The sequence below is a fragment of the Biomphalaria glabrata genome, chromosome 7 (assembly GCF_947242115.1).
Source record: "Biomphalaria glabrata chromosome 7, xgBioGlab47.1, whole genome shotgun sequence".
Taxonomy (NCBI): domain Eukaryota; kingdom Metazoa; phylum Mollusca; class Gastropoda; family Planorbidae; genus Biomphalaria; species Biomphalaria glabrata.
This window is the reverse complement of record NC_074717.1, coordinates 6,390,794-6,410,919: the sequence shown is the minus strand read 5'-3', so window position 1 is coordinate 6,410,919 and position 20,126 is coordinate 6,390,794. Positions and strand designations below refer to the sequence as shown.

At 35.7% G+C, this 20,126-nt stretch overlaps 1 protein-coding gene across 1 annotated transcript in view; it reads left to right on the top strand.

The window, feature by feature from the left end:
• LOC106062035 (xanthine dehydrogenase/oxidase-like) overlaps positions 1–20,126 on the top strand; it is a 53,131-nt gene that overhangs the window by 9,312 nt on the left and 23,693 nt on the right. The window contains exons 2-10 of the mRNA XM_056036015.1: positions 4,271–4,389; positions 6,213–6,270; positions 12,325–12,421; positions 13,038–13,146; positions 14,703–14,829; positions 16,403–16,464; positions 17,049–17,177; positions 18,378–18,449; positions 18,901–19,045. Of these exons, the coding sequence (XP_055891990.1) occupies positions 4,342–4,389; positions 6,213–6,270; positions 12,325–12,421; positions 13,038–13,146; positions 14,703–14,829; positions 16,403–16,464; positions 17,049–17,177; positions 18,378–18,449; positions 18,901–19,045 (847 nt within the window). The 5' untranslated portion in view covers positions 4,271–4,341. The remainder of the gene's footprint in view (positions 1–4,270; positions 4,390–6,212; positions 6,271–12,324; positions 12,422–13,037; positions 13,147–14,702; positions 14,830–16,402; positions 16,465–17,048; positions 17,178–18,377; positions 18,450–18,900; positions 19,046–20,126) is intronic.

The window sequence follows — 20,126 nt, the reverse complement described above, 5'->3', positions numbered from 1 at the left end:
TATGGATCGTTTGAATCACTGCTAATCGTGTTAATGCGCTCCTTACTGCCTGTTCGAATTCTGCCTGAAGAGAAATATAGATCTAATCTTCGTTTGTGAAGAAACACTACTTTTGTTTCTTCAATATTAATTTTATCACCTGGTACATGCTATGTTGGACTATGATTCTGTTCATTTCAATAATTGTAAACAGATGTTACAGATCAACTCCCTCTGTTGGATGTAAATTGTTTACAGGTTATTTCTCCCAACTTCAGATAAAGTTGAAACTTTGCGCAACTATTTCTTGTCAAAGACAACAGATGAATCAATCAAATAGTTAAACAAAAATATTTAATTAAATAGTGGTCATTAATTTAGTATTTTTATTTTATAATGAAAAATGGAATCAGATATATATAGTTCCGGAGAAACTGCAACTATGCTTGCATTTGACTATTATGTAGAAAATTGTTCACCGTGTTTTGAACAAATGAAAACCTTTTATTAAAATAAATTTATATAATGGAAATATGTGTATACCTCCTAAGTGATTCAAGACGCGCGCAAGGTAATATATTCAGTACTGAATAACCATTTATATTTCTTGGAATCTTTGGGCTTCCATAGGAAATAATGACAGATCCTTCCGGAAGAATCCCAAAAGATTCGTTCTTCTACAGCAAAGGACAATGGACAACCCAGTGATTGTCAAGTTTGGACAGTTTATGAACAATTTTAACGTGAACTGTTGTGTAAACCGTAAACTTATGTGTATCTTATGTGTTGTTGGCAATGTCATCTCTTCAGTACAGAAAAAAAAAATTGACAAAGCTAAAATGGAAAAAAAGAAAAAAAAAAAAGATTCACATGACTACGCAAGCCCAGTTGCGACCTGTATATCCTTTCCTCATCTCGTGCAGACAAAGCCGTTGTCAGCAGGCGGTCTGTATAAGTTTTCTTTCCGTCATCTGCGCCTGTCTTCAATAATGGCTTTTCTTTGAGTCTCAAATGTTTGTCCCGCAGCCTTCGCGAGATTTCTCCGTCTGCTGCCAGCTACTTTCTTCTATACCGGTGACGGCGAAATGGCGCCCGAGTTAATCTTTAGGGCTCTAACGGGGGGCACCTCTGTTACGCCGTCCTCTTATAAGCTCGCAAATGGTCGTCTCCCATTCGGGATAAGCAATTGTCGAATGGTATCAGTGCTTCCGTACTGTCCACACTGAGCAATGATCTAAGGGGGCAAAACATATTTAGCCATATCTGTGCATACTGAAAGATTAATTTTCCTATTGGTATCAAACAAAATAATTAAGTACCAGTAATTAATAGACTAATTTTTTTTTAAATTAATTCATTTCTTCTCCATACCAATGAATAATTGAGTTTTAACTTGATCCAAGAAATGGGTCTGGGAGAAATAACGACGGGTATTCAGACAGAATGAATTTATATAAACTTTATAAAAAATATAATACAAATGTTCAGTTTACTATAGGACTTGCAAATAACATAAGAATTGATTTTTAAAAATTGAATATTTTTTTTATTTTTAATGTCTCTTTGTAATACTCATCATGAGACTTCAGTGTTGTTTAAAAAAAAACAACAACAAAGGCCCTATAAAAGTTTCTTTTGGTAGCTCAGAGTTAACAGCCTTGTCAATCATTGTCTTATGTTCGATTTCCGATAACACCCTGAGTCTGGATAGGGGGTGAGGGATGGTTGTGAGACCTGTAAGACGTCTTCAGACAGATCTATTGATCCAAACTCTTTTTTTCTGAAAATCCCCAATGCCATCACGTCTAGTCTAAAAATAGTTTAGGAATTTCGTTAAGTCCTCACACTTCCAAGACTCGTTCTGTCCTAGCATAGTTGTCCCCACTGCAAGGCCGGCCTTAGATAATCGGAGACCCTAAACGAAGTAAGTTTGGTGGCCTCAAATGCAATAGAAAAATTAAAAATAAACAGCAAAAACAAATACACAATTTATTTAAAACCTAAAGTACTCCAAATAATAACATTTGGCACAAGCCTTTCTATTTCTTCTAAAATAATTGTTATGAGACCTGTGCGAGGTCCCCACCAATCCGACCATAGACGGCTGCCTACTTTGCCTATACTTAAACCGGCCCTGCTTACTGGGTCCATTAAATAACATGTTCTGTTCTAACACACTGGTTCTCACTGGGCCCATCAGCTGTTCTTACACACTGGTCCTCACTGGACCCATCAGATGACATACTGTGACTTTAACAACAAAGAGACACACACAAGCTCCTGGTAAACTTTATCAACGCTTCTTCGGCTCTAGGCTTTGATTTGATTGAAGAGAACAGAAAATGTCACTCGAATTGTGTGCCATGCAAGAAATTGACTGTTCGTGTAACGTGTTCAATTATGTAAGGGGACGAAACCCTACATATTTAGCCATATATGTGAAAACTGAAGAAAAAATTTTCCCTTGCTACGGTTTGAGAATGGGTGTGGGAGAAATAACGTGTACAAGCTTTTTACCAGACAGACAGAGTTAATACAGGCTTTATAATAAACCTGCCTCATATATACCGGCTTCAGCATTGAACTCACTGGACATTTTAACACGTACAAATATGCTTACACTGTGTTTTAAACCACAGTTTTACAACAGCGACTCACAATGTAACAATCTTACGTTTTGTTCTTAGTCTTGTGTACGTCTGTCTGTCTGTCTGTCTGTCTCTCTTTCTCTGAGAATGCAAACGAAAGTCGGAAAAAAAACTAAAGCCAATCCAAGGAGCAAACTGTTGTTTTTTTTTAAATTAAGGCAGCCAGTCTTTGCGTTGGCCACACAACACCCTAAGAAACTGATAGGTACCAGAGTCCCTTGTTACTTCACTCGCCCATTAGATCTTTACTTTTCAAAGGAAACTTTTCCTTCAGTTCTGGGATTTGATTTGATTTAAGAGAACAGAATATGTCACTCAAATTTGTGACATGCAAAACAAAAATGATTTTTCTGTTTTTCTATAGTAAAAAAAAGTAAAGTTCCCCTTTCAGACCTTACAATCTATAGGGCATGTGATGTTAAGTTCCCCTTTCAGACCTTACAATATATAGGGCAGTTCACCTGTTTCTGCGGCACTTTGTTAACGAGGGTGTCATGTGGACAGCACAAACGACCAACCGCTGGGTGGACTCAGAGGCGCCGTAAAGACCCCGAAATAAAAAACCCCAGTCTTCACCGGGATTCAAACCCAGGACTCCCCGGTTTGGAAGCCAGGCGCTTACCACTTACTTTACCTTATCTAAAAACTCTTATTTCGTCCTTGGCTGAATGTTTTATGCAAAAAGTGCAACACCAAGGGCCACAACTAAAACGTTTAGTGTGTCGAGCAGACATACGGCCATATGTCAACAACAGTGTTACCACGTTCTGCTTCACTGCTTTCATTAGCCTAATAGTATTGTCAGCAGTGCCTCTGTTGATGGTGTTCAAATAAATAGTGAAGGTAGAAAGACTTCTAGTTATGTTTTGATGCCTACCCATTTGCGATCTATAGGGCAGATGATGTAAAAGTCAAGATGTAAAGGCGGTAACTTTGTAGAACGTAAATCCCCAGTGTCGTCGACAATACTTCTCAATGTTATCCGAATCAGAGGCGCTACTGAGATGTGGTTGTGGAATGTGAACGTACGCAAAGTACCTTAAATTGCCGTCTGAACTCCCCCATATTAAAAAACAAACAAACAGATGCAGTGATTTCCAAACTACGGCTCGCGGTCCATATCCGGCCTGTAGACGGTTCTATACACCCTCTCTTTTAAAGCTCTTGTTCACAGTGTATGATGAAGTTTCATAGGCTGAATTTTATTGGACGACGATTTTTATTTTGACACGCTTGACGGGAAAAAAAATGGTAAAGCAGCACTGACTTGGAGGCGCGGTGGCTGAGCGGTAAAGCGCTTTGATTTTCGAATCCTGGGATTTTAAAATTTCGCGATCTTTGGGCGTCTCTGAGTCCACCCAGCTCTAATGGGTACCTGACAATAGTTGGGCAAAAGTAAAGGCGGTAGGTCGTTGTGCCGGCCACATAACATCCTCGTTAACAGTGGGCCACAAAAACGGATGATCTTTTCATCATCTGCCATATAGACCGCAAGGTCTGAAAGTGGAACTTACTAGCACTGACTCAAGCCATCTAAGACTTTTTACGTCAATGTCCAAACCCGGTTTATAACTCATTAGAAATAGATGTAGCAACCACAATGCTAGTATTGAAGTATAGTAATGTCTTTTTTTTTTTTTCAGAGAAGAATTAATCAACAGGAGCAAACGGTCGATACGGAAATAGAGACTCCACGTTTAGGAAACTTACTACAATGACGTCAGCATCACATGACTTAATTTTCTTCGTCAATGGACGAAAGGTTTGAACCTAACTAATATCTTTACAGACTGATAAAGGCCATATTTAGGTGCCACCAATCCTAAGATTTGCCTCTGTGAGCTCTTGTTCGAGATCGTTGTGTTCGTTTTTATAGGTTTCCAAAACTATTGCGCATAAGAAAACAGTTCTAAAGTTTGAAAATTGTAGTTATGATAAGATAAGATAAGCTGTAACGATAACCTTGGCAGCTTTGTATCACAACCGACGCTAAATTTAGATGAGCAGGAGTCACAATCGAGATTCCTACGCCGTAGTGCCGGCTTTAGGCATGGGCCAACCAGGCAGCCGCTTAAGGCCTCCAATTGGTGGGGGCCTCGTAGAGAACTAAACAAAAAATTTAGATGAAAAATTTCGAAACGCAGATCAGATCTTAAACATTGTAGAACATTCTGACTCTATGTTTACTAGAGTAACTCTGTCTCTATTACGGGAATTGATATATATATATATATATATATATATATATATATATATATATATATATATATATATATATATATGTATGTATCTTTTAGGGCCCTATATTGTCTAGTCCAAGTATTATATAAGGTAGGGCCCTATAATGTCTAGTCAAAGTATCATATAAGGTCGGGCCCTATAATGTCTAGTCCAAGTACTATATAAGGTAGGGCCCTATAATGTCTAGTCCAAGTACTATATAAGGTAGGGCCCTATAATGTCTAGTCCAAATACTATATAAGGTCGGGCCCTATAATGTCTAGTCCAAGTATTATATAAGGTCGGGCCCTATAATGTCTAGTCCAAGTACTATATAAGGTCGGGCCCTATAATGTCTAGTCCAAGTACTATATAAGGTCGGGCCCTATAATGTCTAGTCCAAGTACTATATAAGGTAGGGCCCTATAATGTATAGTCCAAGTACTATATATAAGGTCGGGCCCTATAATGTCTAGTCCAAGTACTATATAAGGTCGGGCCCTATAATGTCTAGTCCAAAAATTATATAAGGTAGGGCCCTATAATGTCTAGTCCAAGTATTATATAAGGTAGGGCCCTATAATGTCTAGTCCAAGTACTATATAAGGTCGGGCCCTATAATGTCTAGTCCAAGTATTATATAAGGTAGGGCCCTATAATGTATAGTCCAAGTATTATATAAGGTAGCGCCCTATAATGTATAGTCCAAGTATTATATAAGGTAGCGCCCTATAATGTCTAGTCCAAGTATTATATAAGGTAGGGCCCTATAATGTATAGTCCAAGTATTATATAAGGTAGCGCCCTATAATGTCTAGTCCAAGTATTATATAAGGTAGGGCCCCATAATGTATAGTCCAAGTACTATATAAGGTAGGGCCCTATAATGTATAGTCCAAGTATTATATAAGGTAGGGCCCTATAATGTATAGTCCAAGTATTATATAAGGTAGCGCCCTATAATGTCTAGTCCAAGTATTATATAAGTTAGCGCCCTATAATGTCTAGTCCAAGTATTATATAAGGTAGGGCCCTATAATGTCTAGTCCAAGTATTATGTCTTGCTTGCGTCCATTAAATCAACGTTCATAGCCATATACCCACTTAAATCAAGGTGCCGACACTGACCCTCTCCCCCCCCCCTTTCAGCGCCGCTAATAACAACATTCAACTTTGAGTACTTTGAGAATATGCCACTGCCTAAGTGTTACACTTACTGTAACTCGGTTACCCAGTAAGACTAGTCCATAGATTATTCCGACCTAGTTATTTCTAGTTCAGACTTACCATTACGTACAAGTAGTCATGCAATACAAGAGTCGCTTTTCATCTCACCCCCTCTCCCCCTTTTTTTTTTCATTACAGATCACAGTGACAAACCCAAATCCAGAGACGACCTTGTTGTATTTTCTGAGGTCAAAGCGTATCCTTGACATTCATTGAAGCTAATTTTTTTTTTTTTTTGGTTTAAATATCGGGAGGAAAAAAAATTAAATTACTTTCTCAAAAGTGGCTTCCCCTTGTGTTCATGTCACTAGAAATGGTGAGCTATTTTTGTAGCGGGCCAAAAACTAAAAGAGGCTGCTTTGACAGGTCTTAATATTTCTTTAAATGTGTAAAAAAAAATTACAGTAAATCTGTTAGACAATTTAATAGTATCAAAATTGATACGGTGTATGAAGCTGCAACTGTTGTGGTACTAATTTTGTCATAATTAACTTCAGATTTTATTTGTTACAGTTTTTTTTTTACAATTTAATCCTTTGAATCTTCTATATTATGAAGGGAGATTCAGTAAAAAGTGAAGTTCCCCTTTCAGACCTTGTGGTCTATAGGGCAGATGATGTAAAGGTCATCTGATTCTGTGGCCTACGGTTAACGAGGGTGTCATGTGGCCAGCACAACGGCCAACCGCCTTTACTTTTCCCCAACTAACCCATTAGAGCTGGACTCAGAGGCGCCCAAGGATCCCGAAATAAAAATCCCAGTCTTCGCCAGGAATCGAACCCGGGAGCCCCGGTTCAGAAGCCAAGCGCTTAACCGCTCAACCACCTCTCCTCCTAGGGAGATTCAGAGGACTAGTCCAATATCTGAGATGAATTTTGTGGTACAGTGTTTCCCAAACTGTGTTCTGCGAGACTCCAGTGTTCCGGGAGGTCACGAATTACTGGAATAGTTAACTAGTTTGGCCACCACGTAAATTAATCTCTCTAAAAAATAAGCTAGATGTTCCGCTTAATACTCAAAATTTGTGAAGTGTTCCTTTAAGGAAAAAGCTTGGGAAACAGTGTTGTAGTAGTTTCCAGATCAGACAACGCTCCATAGATCTTTATTCTTCTATTCAATCTATTGTGCTGTTTTGGGTTAGGGGGGGACATTAGAAAAACTACAACTTACAAATAAGACTATATGCTGGAATATGCAAAACAAAATCTAATAAAATACTCAGAAAGACACAAAGATAAAGGCACATTCTTCGTTCCATATGCTAGGACAAATTTGTACAAATACTCCTTCTTCCCTAGTGCTATTAGAGCATGAAATGGGTTGCCTGGGCTAGCCAGGAAAACCAGTGACTTGGCAGAATTAAGGTCATTGGTAAACATGCATGACTAGATGGATGACGCGTAGGACGTAATCATCTTTTTTTTTTTTTTTTTTTTTTGAAGTAACGTCTGTATAATATAAGATAAGATATGAATGTATTAAACCACATTCTCTTAGCATGATATATTGAATTCCAGGAAATGAACTTCAACAGACCCTTATAGAACTCTTAATTGTGGAACATTTAGAAATAAGTGAACGAGTGAATTATTAGAGTTCAATTAATTCAATCTGCAGTTCTGATTTCATTACATCACAGTCCACATTAAAAAAGCATACTGAAAATATCTCAATCTTTTTCAATGGACCTCATTCACCAATCGTAAACAAACAACATTGAGTCACGTGATTCTCTATCTCTTCTGTACAAACTACGATCTAATTTTAATCAACAAAGTCAATCACGTGACAGGTATTTTTTTTCGTTGTTTTATCAATATTATCACGTGACCGTTCGTTTGGTTAATGAGGTCCATTGTACTGAAAACTTGAAATTTTCTTTCAAAGTCACAATGAAGTGTCCTTATCTTCTTAATTCCTGAACTGGTCTTCGTTCATAAAGGTCAAGTGATTGACCGTTATAGTAGTCCTAAACACTAACCAGGCCAGTACTGACCAGAACTGCACAGACCAGAGCAGCACTTGCAAAACTCAAAACAAAATGGAAAGACAAAGGCATAGTCCACGACACAAAAATCAGATTGATACGCTCCATGGTCATGGCCACATTCTTATATCGTTGCGAATCTTGGACATCGACTGTAGAAATAGAGAGGAGGATCCTATCGATGGAATTGAGATGATACAGAAAGATCTTAGGTATCACATACAAATACAGCATCACAAACGAAGAAGATTAGAAACAGGATTAGTTCAGCGATCGAACACAACGATGACCTGCTAACTACTGTCAAAAAAAACGCAAACTTAAACTCTTTGGCTATATCACAAGGTTTTCAGGGCTCGCAAAACCTTCCTTCATGGAACAGTACCAGGAAAAAGAAGAAAAGATAGGGACAGAGAAAACGATGGGAAGACAACATAAAAGAATGGACGGGCCTGTCATTGATTCTATCAAAGGCAAACTATAGAGATAGAAAGGAGAAAAACTGTCAACAGATCCTGTGTGGTACCCCAACAGTTCAACAGACTAAGAGATAGGTGAAGGAACACTGACCTACGATGTAGCGCCACCTATGGGCATTTTAGACCAAGTATTCGTTGCCACGTCACAGGTCGTGACACAAGGCCTCCTATAATGATTGGTCCCACTTTAGGAAGCTGATAAGTACATATAAAAATACTTGCAATTTTATATTGGAAAGAGGAAAAAAAATATTTGGGGGGGGGGGAAACAGACAGTACTATTTTTCCAATTCTAATCATTTGGCATTAGAGCATACTTTGTTAGAGTGGTATTTTATTTTCATTTGAATAATCATAAGCTGAAAGTTCTGCGGAAGTTGCAGCTATGCGTGATGTCGACTAATTATTCAGAAACTTGCTGACCACATATTAAATACATAAAAACTAGCTTATTAAAATAAGTCAGGTCACTTTTCTTTTCATTAATAAATTTTATTCTATTCGTCAAAGTTCTAGGTATAAAACCTAAAAATGAACTAAATTTGTCAAGGTGGTATGACATAAGGCTCACTTTGTGAGACCTAGTTTTTACATTGCAGTATTTCACTTATTGATCACTTTTATGTTGTTACTGATTGAGACAATTTTTGACTGTTTGGCGTATTTGTTGTCATTTTTATTGTAGCTGCCATAAAGGACAAACTGATCACTCTCAAAACACATTGTGTTGTCCTTATTGAAAGGTCCAGGTCATGTTCCTTCATCAAATCTTCATTTTGTAAGCTCATGCCTATCAATATAAATGTTAAAACTTGTCCAAATAAAAAAAAAATAAAGCCCAAAAAAGAGGCAAAGAAAAGAGGCCTAAGGCCCGAGGAGTCCTATGATGACAAAGCTAAAATTGAATAGCGCAAATTCTGAGGTTTCCAAAAAAAAAACAAAAAATACATATTTGTGAAGTCTACAGACAAATAAACTATTGAAAGTTCAATATTATCAGAAAATCAGTTTTTTTCAAGAATATCATAACCTTTCTGTACAACTCTAATAGACCCTTGTGACTAAAAGACAGTCACAGAGAAATTGTCGCAAAGCAGAGACTCCCCAGATACTGACTCTAGCAGACATGTTTGCCTCCTTGATGAGGAGGAAGTAGTGTTCCGAATCTCAAAGGAGGAAATCAAAAATTGTCATGAAGGGAAAAAATAAAATAAACAATAGAGATGTTTGTATGCCTATGTAAGTAAGTGTGTGTATGTATCTATGTATCTATATCTATCTATCTATCTAACTATCTATCTCTCTCTCTCTCTCTCTCTCTCTCTATATATATATATATATATATATATATATATATATATATATATATACGTTTAATAAAATATAATATAAAGAACTGGTTTAATGGACCAAAAAGGACAATGGAAAAAAAAAACTAAAAAAATAGTGACTAAGAGTTTAAAATGTTCAAATATTATTTAATGTACTACGTTCACTATTTGATTGTTCTATTCAATTATCTATTGTTAACATTTTCACTGCAAATATATATATTCACAAAAATATTCATTTTGTGCTATTATATAAAACAAAATATCGTATGACTAGACCTGTACAATGCAACGTATAAAATGCTATGGCAACCGTAATGTAATTATTTCTATTTCCATGTTTGATCCCACTGTAATTAATTAATTTTAAATTGTAACTATTTAATTTGTACCATTTTATAATAAATAAAAAAAAAGTAAAAGCCCAATAAAGGGGCCAAATGCCCCCCACCCCCCCAAAAAAAAGTCAGAGCCCAAAAAGAGACAAAGAAAAGAAGCAAAAGCCCAAAGGATTCTTAGGATGTAAATAACTTGACAACTGACGTCAAAAGCTAAAAAAGCTGAGGTATCCTAAAAAAAAATGAGCAAAAAAAAAAAGGTATTGAAAGTCGCAACGCCTTTAGCTACACTCAAAGACAAATATAGCATCACCCTAGTACCTGTCTTTTGCTGATAATGACTAACGAAGCAGCAATAACAATGACCATACTCCGATTTAAAGCGCGGAAAGCAGACGGTACTATTGTTTAGGATGAGAGAAGTGATGGTGAGACAGTGTCACAATGGGTTGGGGTGGGTACGAATGAGAGGGTCATATAGGCCTACTAGTCCCACATTAAAAGAATGGGGCCTGACAGAAACATATGGTATTTTTTTTGTGTGTCCCGGAGAGGGGCTATTAATCATTGCATTTTTGCTTTGTCATTGCATTTTCTTTTGAATCTCTGTCATGAGGAGATCATTTCTACACCTCTATGTTTCATATTCAACGGAGGATCAATTTTAAATTTGATTTATAAAGCCTATCAATTTCCTGAAGCCAATATCATTTATAGGTAAACATCTAATACACAAAGCCTATTGCTATGAGTATGTATGTATGTATGTATATAGACTGTATCACTGATAGAAATCAAAACATTTTAACCAATATTGATAAAATTTGGTTTGAAATGAATGTTTCTCCTATCACGGCGGAGACCTTAATGAATGTTAAAAGTCTATATCGAAGAACGAAGCTAATTTATATTAGCAATGAATATGTCGGCTAAATGAGTAAACCCCATTTTCATAGTCTACTTTCATTTTCTTATGAAAACTATAAAAGTGTTAGGAAACATATCGCCATGTATGACATCGATCTAAATTCAATGTACTAGATCGGTGATACACAAACTAAGGACCGTGGGTCATATCCGGCTCGTATAAAAATAATTAAAAGCGCTAGAAAGCTACAACCTCTAGTGTCTGCGCTACTTCTAGACGGCTGAGATTTAAGGCGAATAGGATTCGAACCGCGAACCATCGAGTCGACACATAGGTCTACGCAGCTTAACTTAACCTCAGTAATCGTCATTGCCGAGGACATTCTTTAATAAGTCAAAATGACTAGAGTAACACCTTTAGTAAAATCACTAAATTTAGAAAGCCTTCAGGACAGAAGACTCAAAAGTAAAGTAGCAATTATTCATAAAACCCTGAACCATAATCTTCAAATACAAAAACACAATTTAATAAAATACTCTGAAAGACAGAAAGATGCACTACGCACATCATGCCATATGCTAGGACAAATTTGTAAAAATGCTCCTTCTACCCTAGTGCTATTAGAGCATGGAATGGGTTGCCTGAGCTAGCTAGGAAAACCAGTGACTTGGCAGAATTTAGGTCATTGGTTAATATGCATTACTAAATGTAGGACGTAACCATCTTCTTTTTTTTTTTGAAGTAACGTCTGTATCATATAAGATAAGAAGATAAATGTTAAACGTATTAAAACAAAAGAAATTATTCAAAAATCTTTTAGTCCATTCAAAGAATTAGACCTCTTTGTTAGCCCATTTTTTGACTTAATCAAATATAGTATCTAGATATAAAGCTTATATTAAGTCTGTCTGTCAGTGTGTCTGCTTCACTGGTACATTTTTAACACGTTCTTTCTCCCAGTTCCCATTCTCGATCAATTTGAAACTTTGCACAATTATTCATTGCTCCAAACTAAACATGAATCAATAACAAAAAATATTTACGAATTAGTTAAGCAAATAGTGGTAATTAATTAATCTTCTTTGATATCGAAAAGGGGAAATAAATATTACAGTATTTAGATACATGTATGTATAAGAGGAGTTCTTCTTCTTATATAAGCTTTTTTTTTTAAGTTTTTTTTTTGTTTTTTTTTGGAAAATTTAAGTTCTTTTTGTCATAATACATAATTTCCTTACATTGGAGAGTCCATATGACAGGAACGAAAGGAGCATGTGGCGAGGGTGGTTGCGGCGCCTGTACAGTAATGTTTTCAAGATATGATACAACATTGGACATAATCAAGTATCCTTTTTTCGTGTCTCATTAAATAAAACTGATTAGGTCATTAAAAATATGTAGGCCTCATATCAGAGGGCAATGCTTAATTCTATCTATCTATCTATCTATCTATCTATCTATCTATCTGTCTGTTTGTCTGTCTGTATGTCTATCTATCTATCTGTCTGTCTGTCTATCTATCTATCTCTCGAGAGAACTACAACAAAAATATATCTTGTTAGCTAAGCCTACATTTTTTTAACCTTGTATAAATATTTGAGAAGTTACTTCTATAAAAAGATAATACATATAGGCTACATGCCTCCTTTTAGACGGCTGAGATTGAAGGCGAATAGGATTCGAACCGCGAACCACGTAACATTGATATGCTCAGCTTAAATTAACCTTAATAATAATAGTGGCTGAGGACATTTAAAAAAAAAATTGCCTAAGTGTAAAACTTGTTAAAACGAAAGAAATTATTCAAAAGACTTTTAGTCCATTCAATGAAATAGACTTCTTTCAAAGGCTTTGTTAGTCCATTCAATGAATTAGAATTCTTTCAAGGGCTTTGTTAGTCCATTCAATGAATTAGAATTCTTTCAAAGGCTTTGTTAGTCCATTCTTTGACTAAGTCCATACATTATGCTGTGAATGCATGCCTGGCTCCGCTTTGTGCTGTTCACGGTATAGCTGTCACGACGATCGAAGGCCTCGGCAGTGTCAGGACAAAACTACACCCACTCCAGGTAGGTCTTGAAGGCATCTAATAAATGGGCTTAGAGCAAGTTTTGGATTTCTAAGATTTATGCCTCTGAGCAAACAGGCCTCTCTCTCTTTCTCGCATATGTATGTATATGTATGTATGTTTGTGTGTCTGTATATATATATATATTCTACCCTGAAACTAGTGGTGCGCTCTCTAGGAAGATTTCTCTGTATTCCTTTAGGTATTTGGGTAAAAGATCATCTCAATAATAATAATACTGCCAATGCCTTCGATTCCGAAGATTAAAGATGAGTCCAGTTGCGACCTGCATATTTTTTCCGCATATCCTGCAGACAAAGCCGTTGTCCGCCGACTGTCTATTTAAGTGTTCTTTTCGTCTTCTGCGCCTGTTTTCAATAAGGATTTTACATTGGGTCTCAAAAGCTTTTGTGAGAGCTCTCCAACTGTTTCTTTCAGAGGCCATCTGCTGCCATATTTGCCAGCTACTTAATTTCCCCTATGTCTGTGAGGGCAAAATGGCGCCTGAGTTGATCTTTATAGCGCTTACGGCGGTACCTTAGTTACGCGGTCATTTTTTTAGCCACCCCAAAGTATACTGCCTTAGAAATGCGGTCGTCTCCCATTCGGGATAAGTGTCCGACCCAGCGCAACTGTTGAATGGTATTAAAGCTTCTATACTGTCCACACCGGCCTCCAGCAGAGCATAGTTATCTGTAATGTAGTGGTTAAAAGATAAGCCCTGTGTAAAGTATACACCTGTCTACTTCGGATCCCATCTTGAGACCAAAATTCACATAGGCCTGCTGATTTGCATACCTAGCCAAATTAAATAACAAATTGTCTTCCTACGCGCCAATTTACTCACATGCTGCCTTGCTATCTTAGTAGGCCTACTAGATCTAATTCTTTTAAAGTATTAATTCTTTCCTTCTTCTCCTCTAGCACACTTTTATTTGCGCCAAAGAAAGTAGATCCACTCTATTCGCGGGTTGATAGGGTCACATGATTTCGGTTACTGGCGGAAATGTAGAACTAATACACAAACCAGACGTAAAAAAAAAAAAAAAAGAACAGGGAGAATGTGAAGTTGCGGGGGGAAGAGTTTCGGTTTCTTAAGAAGTAAGATCTTGAAGAATGATTCCATAACACTGATGACGTCAACGGAGAAATTATTTCATAGAAAAAGCAGACGATAAGAAGAACCGGGGGTGGGGGCATTTTTTGTTAAACGTGATTTTAGTTTTTTTTAAACCTATACTATAGTATACTCTAGTATAGTCTATAGAGTTAATAGAGCAATATCAGGCCTAATAGATCTATTATCTTATTATGAGTTTCTCTATAAGCCATGTAGGCTATCTAGTGTATTTATTAGTGATTCAATTTTGTCTTTCATTGTCAAGAATCACAGTTATGTTGTGAGGAGTAACCCTATTATTATGTGGAGACTGCAATAATAAAAAATACAATTGAATTGAAATAAAAATAATTTTTTGTCTTATATAAGAGAGCACATTTGATTTGAATAAAAAATTGCCACCAAATTTATAGTAGACTTCTTCTTGTTTTCTACAGCGTCAGATTGCTGAGAATCATGGGTCTCAGTGTGGCTTTTGCACTCCAGGAATTATTATGTCAATGTATGCATTACTCAGAAACAATCCCCACCCCACAACAGAGCAGCTCTATGATGCAATGGACGGTAAATTAAGATATATTATAAATATTGATGAAATTCTTATTTAATACCAGAATGGCTGCCTGGTTATGTACTGTTATGCACACTTTTTAAAACAATACAGCCGAATCTGGTCAGGCGAACCAATTGACCAGATGCTTATTCAGACTGAATCCTAAACTTCTGAAATAAATCCTGTTATAGAGTTGAATGCGGTTAATCTGACTAGCTGATGAAATAGAGTGCATCCCTGTTTGGTCCGAATAACAAGATTGAACTGTATTCCATTTTCATTACAATCTACCTGCCTATAATTCATATTTTTATTTACTATCGGTGGCACTATCACTGTCAATGTGTTTTAAATAAAAATAAAGAAATCTGTATTTAATTTTTTGTTTCATTCACTGCATCTATTTTTTTGGTAATAAATTCAAAAGCAATTAATATTTGAACATAATCTTATTTTATTGTTTGAAAAATGAGAACACAGAAGAAGTGTTTGTTTTGTTTATAAGTTTTTGATGTTCCTTCAGAAATGAAGATTATTATGTCCCTTGCAAGGCGGCAGGAGATGGTAGCAAGCAGGATTTCACATCAATATAATTGTGACGACAGTCTGGAATGATTATCACACAACAAGGCAGCCATCATTTAATATATTTGGTCATGAAGTTTTATCTTAAATCACCTATATTCCTTCAAAGAAGAAGATAGTTATGTCCTACTTCTATATTGCTTAAAAGTAAAGTTCACCTTTCAGACTGTACGATGTATAGGGTAGATGGTGTAAAGGTCATCTATTTCTGTGACCCATGGTTAACTAGGATGTCTTGTGGCTAGCACAAGGTCCAACCGCCTTTACCTTTCCCCACTTAATGTCAGGCACCCTAAAGATCCTGAAGTTAAAAATCCTAATCCTCACCAGGATGTGAAGCCAGGACCCCTCTGTTCAAAAGCCAAGCACTTTACAACTCAGCCACAGTGCATCTTCTGCATTGTTTAGAAGGTTATATTTTCTACTAGGAAAAAAATGCTCTTTTCATATCGAAAAAATGACTAAAAGTGATCCTTTATCTTTCTATACATCTAACCTACTAAAATAAGTGCATAACTTTGCAAACATTGAAATATTTTTATATTTAACATGTTCAGTAGATTTTTGCTCAAGAATATTATGATATATTGTATGTAAGCCACATAATTGAATACCACATGTGACTTACTAGAGTGCAAGAGGCCTTCTGATTGTTGAAGGAATATATGAACATGTGAATGAAGCACTTCCACATTGATATTAATGGGTAACATGTCATAAAACAGACACACTTGAAGGGCTTGTATAAAAAGGAATCCAGGCAAAAAAATTGAACAGCCTTAATACTCTGATTAGAATTTATTGAGATCATACTAGTGTCTTAATATTTGGTTTCTTCAGCAAGATGACGTCCTAGGAAAAGAGCGATAAAGTTTCTTCTGGGACATTAAGTGTTACACAGGTTTAAAAAAAAGTAACAGGAATTGATTATATTCAAAAAATTATTTAACATATAACAACAATAAGTGCTCAGAACTGAAATGTACTTTTTTTTTTCAGGAAACTTGTGCAGGTGTACTGGGTATCGTCCTATACTTGAAAGTTTTTATCCATTTATTAAGGTAACTTTAACAGTGATATATTGTTTTTTTCACTACATTCAGATGTAATCAAACTTTGCATTTCACTAACACATAAGTAAAGTAAAACATAAAGCTTATATCGACTTTCTTGGTTTGTCTAATAAAAAGTTTGAATACATAATTTCTCCCGCATTCATTCTTGGAGCAAGTTCAAACTTTGCCCAATTATTCATTGATGAAGACAATACATGACGTAATAAAAAAACAACAATAAGTCAATTTATTACTAGTAATTAATAATTTTGTTCCATGCCTACAAGGGAAATTAATCCTAAAGTATTGAGAGATATGGCTAATATTTCGAGTTTTGTCCCCTTAGCTAACTGTATATGTTATTTCTCTACCCATTCTCAGATTAGGCTGAAACAATTATTTATAGTACCTAACAAATCATTAAAAAAAAATTAAACGACCTATAATTAATTATTGATATTTTATGAAATAAGGGACATAACTTCTACATTATTGATTGATATAGTTGTAAGTGTGGAATGCTTTCCCTTAGATAAGCTTTGTTTTTGTTTTTTTAAGTGTTTTTATATTTTGCTTGTTTTTCATGACAGCGATACAGTGATTGTCCTATGGGAGAAAAATGTTGTAAGAATCAGAGCAAACCAGTGACAAATGGTTGTGCTTCGGAAAATGGTGCACCTGATGATCCAAGTGCAGAAGATTCTTTGAACTCAGAAGATGTAAGAATTTGTTATAAAGTAACTAAAATGTTTGTAAAATGTTTCACATGTTTTGGATGCTCCTTCAGAGTTGAAGATAATTTACTTCCTAGTCCAAACCTCCCGCAGGATGATGGGGGAAGGCAGGGTATGAAGCCGGGACCATCGACAAATCCAAATGACAGTCCTGGACAACCAGGGGGTATGGGGTTTCCATGTTCAAATCTTAGTGACGGCTGGCATTTTTTATTTCAGGATCTTAAGAGTGCCTCTGAGTCCACCCAGTATTAATGGGTACCTGCTATTAGTTGGGAAAAAGTAAAAGTAAAAATTTGATAGTCTTTATATAGATTGGGCAATGAACAATAAAAGTGAGAATTCAACTGCTTATTTCAGTTTCTGTTTTAGTTTTTGTTTTTTAATTTGTTGTTTGTGTATGTCTTTAAAACTTCAGGGTTAGAAAAGAAAAGGAAAATACAACCTACCTTTATGAACAATGGTAAATCCAATGTGTTTCTATTGAAAGAAACAGTTTTCAAGTTACATAGGTGAACCCCATGTCTTTCGTTATAATGAGAATCTCTACAAATATTTTGAGAATAATCACTCAATAGAGGCACAGTGGCTGAGTGGTAAAGCACTTGGCTTCCAAACTGAGGGTTCCATGTTCAAATCTTAGTGAAGACTGGGATTTTTTATTTCAGGATCTTAAGAGCGCCTCTGGGTCCACCCAGTTTTAAAGGTACCTACCAATAGTTGGGAAAAAGTAAAAATGGTTGATTGTTGTGCTGGCCACATGACACTCTCATTAACTGTGGGCCACAGAAACAGATGACCTTAACATTGTCTGCCCTATAGATCAAAAGTTCTAAAAGGGGAACTTTCTAAACTACTTTAATGACTTAAACCATAACCATTGCAGTAAAAGTACTGATAAAAATCACTAGCTTTCACTCATGACCATACATAGTGAATGACTAATAGGAGTATCAAATGTAATTATAATGGTGGTTATTTCTAGGAACATTTTGAGTTTCTAAAACTGTTTTGTCTTGTTTTATAAGTTTCATATATTGTTTTCAGAACAAAGGTTATTAAACCTTATGAAAAAGACAAGAGGGGTAGGATTTGAACCTGTAACCTTTGTGTTGATAGTTTGGTCTGAAATGCTTACCACTCAACTGAAGAGCCATCATTATCCTTTTGTTTTTTTATTTCTAGGAACTATGTGAACTCTCTGAGCCTGTATTCTATGACCCGAGCCAAGAGCCGATCTTTCCACCAGAGTTAAAGGTACTATAACGTTTTTTAATGTAAATTTTCAAAATTGTATTTTATGCATTTCTGTTATTAGATAATCCTGTATTATTAAAAGTGACAGTAGTAGAAATAGTTTAGGGAGTCCCATTTGTTATTTATTTTATGGGTGAAACCTTGTAACCTTTAATATTTTAATAAAATATTAGAACAAAAAATTAATTTGTTTCTATTCTTAAGATTAAAAAAAATAGTTATAAAAAAGTAGTCTTTCATTGTATTGAATTTTAAAAAATTAGTAAAAGCTTTTTAAGACTGAACTTGATGAAGTAGATAGCTTGAATATTCTTGGTTATTTGGAAATACCCATGCTTAGCCCTGGGTGAGAGTAAAGTCCAGACAGCTTCTAACAAAAAATCAACATGACAACTTATCAATTTTACTTTGATACTTTTTCTTTTTCAACATTTTCTTTCTGAACTCAAAGCTAATGTCAGCAAAACTGATTAGTGAGAATCTCCGATTTGAATCAGACCGCTGTACTTGGCTCCGCCCTACGACCCTGGCACAGCTTCTTGAAATAAAAAACAGATATCCAGATTGTAGGCTGGTAACTGGCAACACAGAAATAGGTCAGTGGATGTTTCTTTGAAATATTATGTTGTTTTTTTTAATATTCAGTTTTAATAATAATACTATTTAATAATGTTTTAATTATGCTGGAGGAAATGTCTTTCATTTTCTTACTGAAATAAAAGATTGATTATTATTTAATGGAGAAACTATTTTAAAATTTGAGTGTTAATTTATATGAAATGGTACATAAAATTTATAATGTTAATAATTACCCCATGCCAAAGGTGGTCTTCTTGGCAAGCTTAAAGGGGGGCAGCATCACATAGATACCCACATAAGTGCTATAAAAATCAACTCAGGAGCCATTTTACCCTCACTGGCATAGAGGAAAGTAGCTGGCAGTAGATGGCCTCTGAAAGAGACTGTTGGAGAGCTCTCACAAAAGCTGTGGGAAACATTTGAGACCCAAAGATAGGCCCTTATTGAGGAAAGGCACAGAAGACTGAAAGAAAATTTAAATAGACCACCTGCGGACAACAGCTTTATCTGCACGAGATGCAGAAAATATGCAGATTGCAACTGGGTTTGCATAGTCATGTGAAACACTGCACTCATCTTTAATCTTTGGAATCGAAGGCATTTGCCAGTATTATTATTATTGATATGATCTTTTACCCAAATACCTAAAGGAATACATTGAAATCTTCCTAGAGAGCGCACCACTAGTTTCAAGGTAGAATATATATATATATTATTATATATATATATAAATATATATATATATATATATATATATATATATATATATAAATACAGATACACAAACATACATACATATACATACATATGCGAGAAAGAGAGAGAGGCCTGTTTGCTCAGAGGCATAAATCTTAGAAATCCAAAACTTGCTCTAAGCCCATTTATTAGATGCCTTCAAGACCTACCTGGAGTGGGTGTAGTTTTGTCCTGACACTGCCGAGGCCTTCGATCGTCGTGACAGCTATACCGTGAACAGCACAAAGCGGAGCCAGGCATGCATTCACAGCATAATGTATGGACTTAGTCAATGATTTTTAGTTCTATTCTTTGTTGAACAGTTAAAGTCTATTAAGTGTACAACTATATACATTCTTTAAA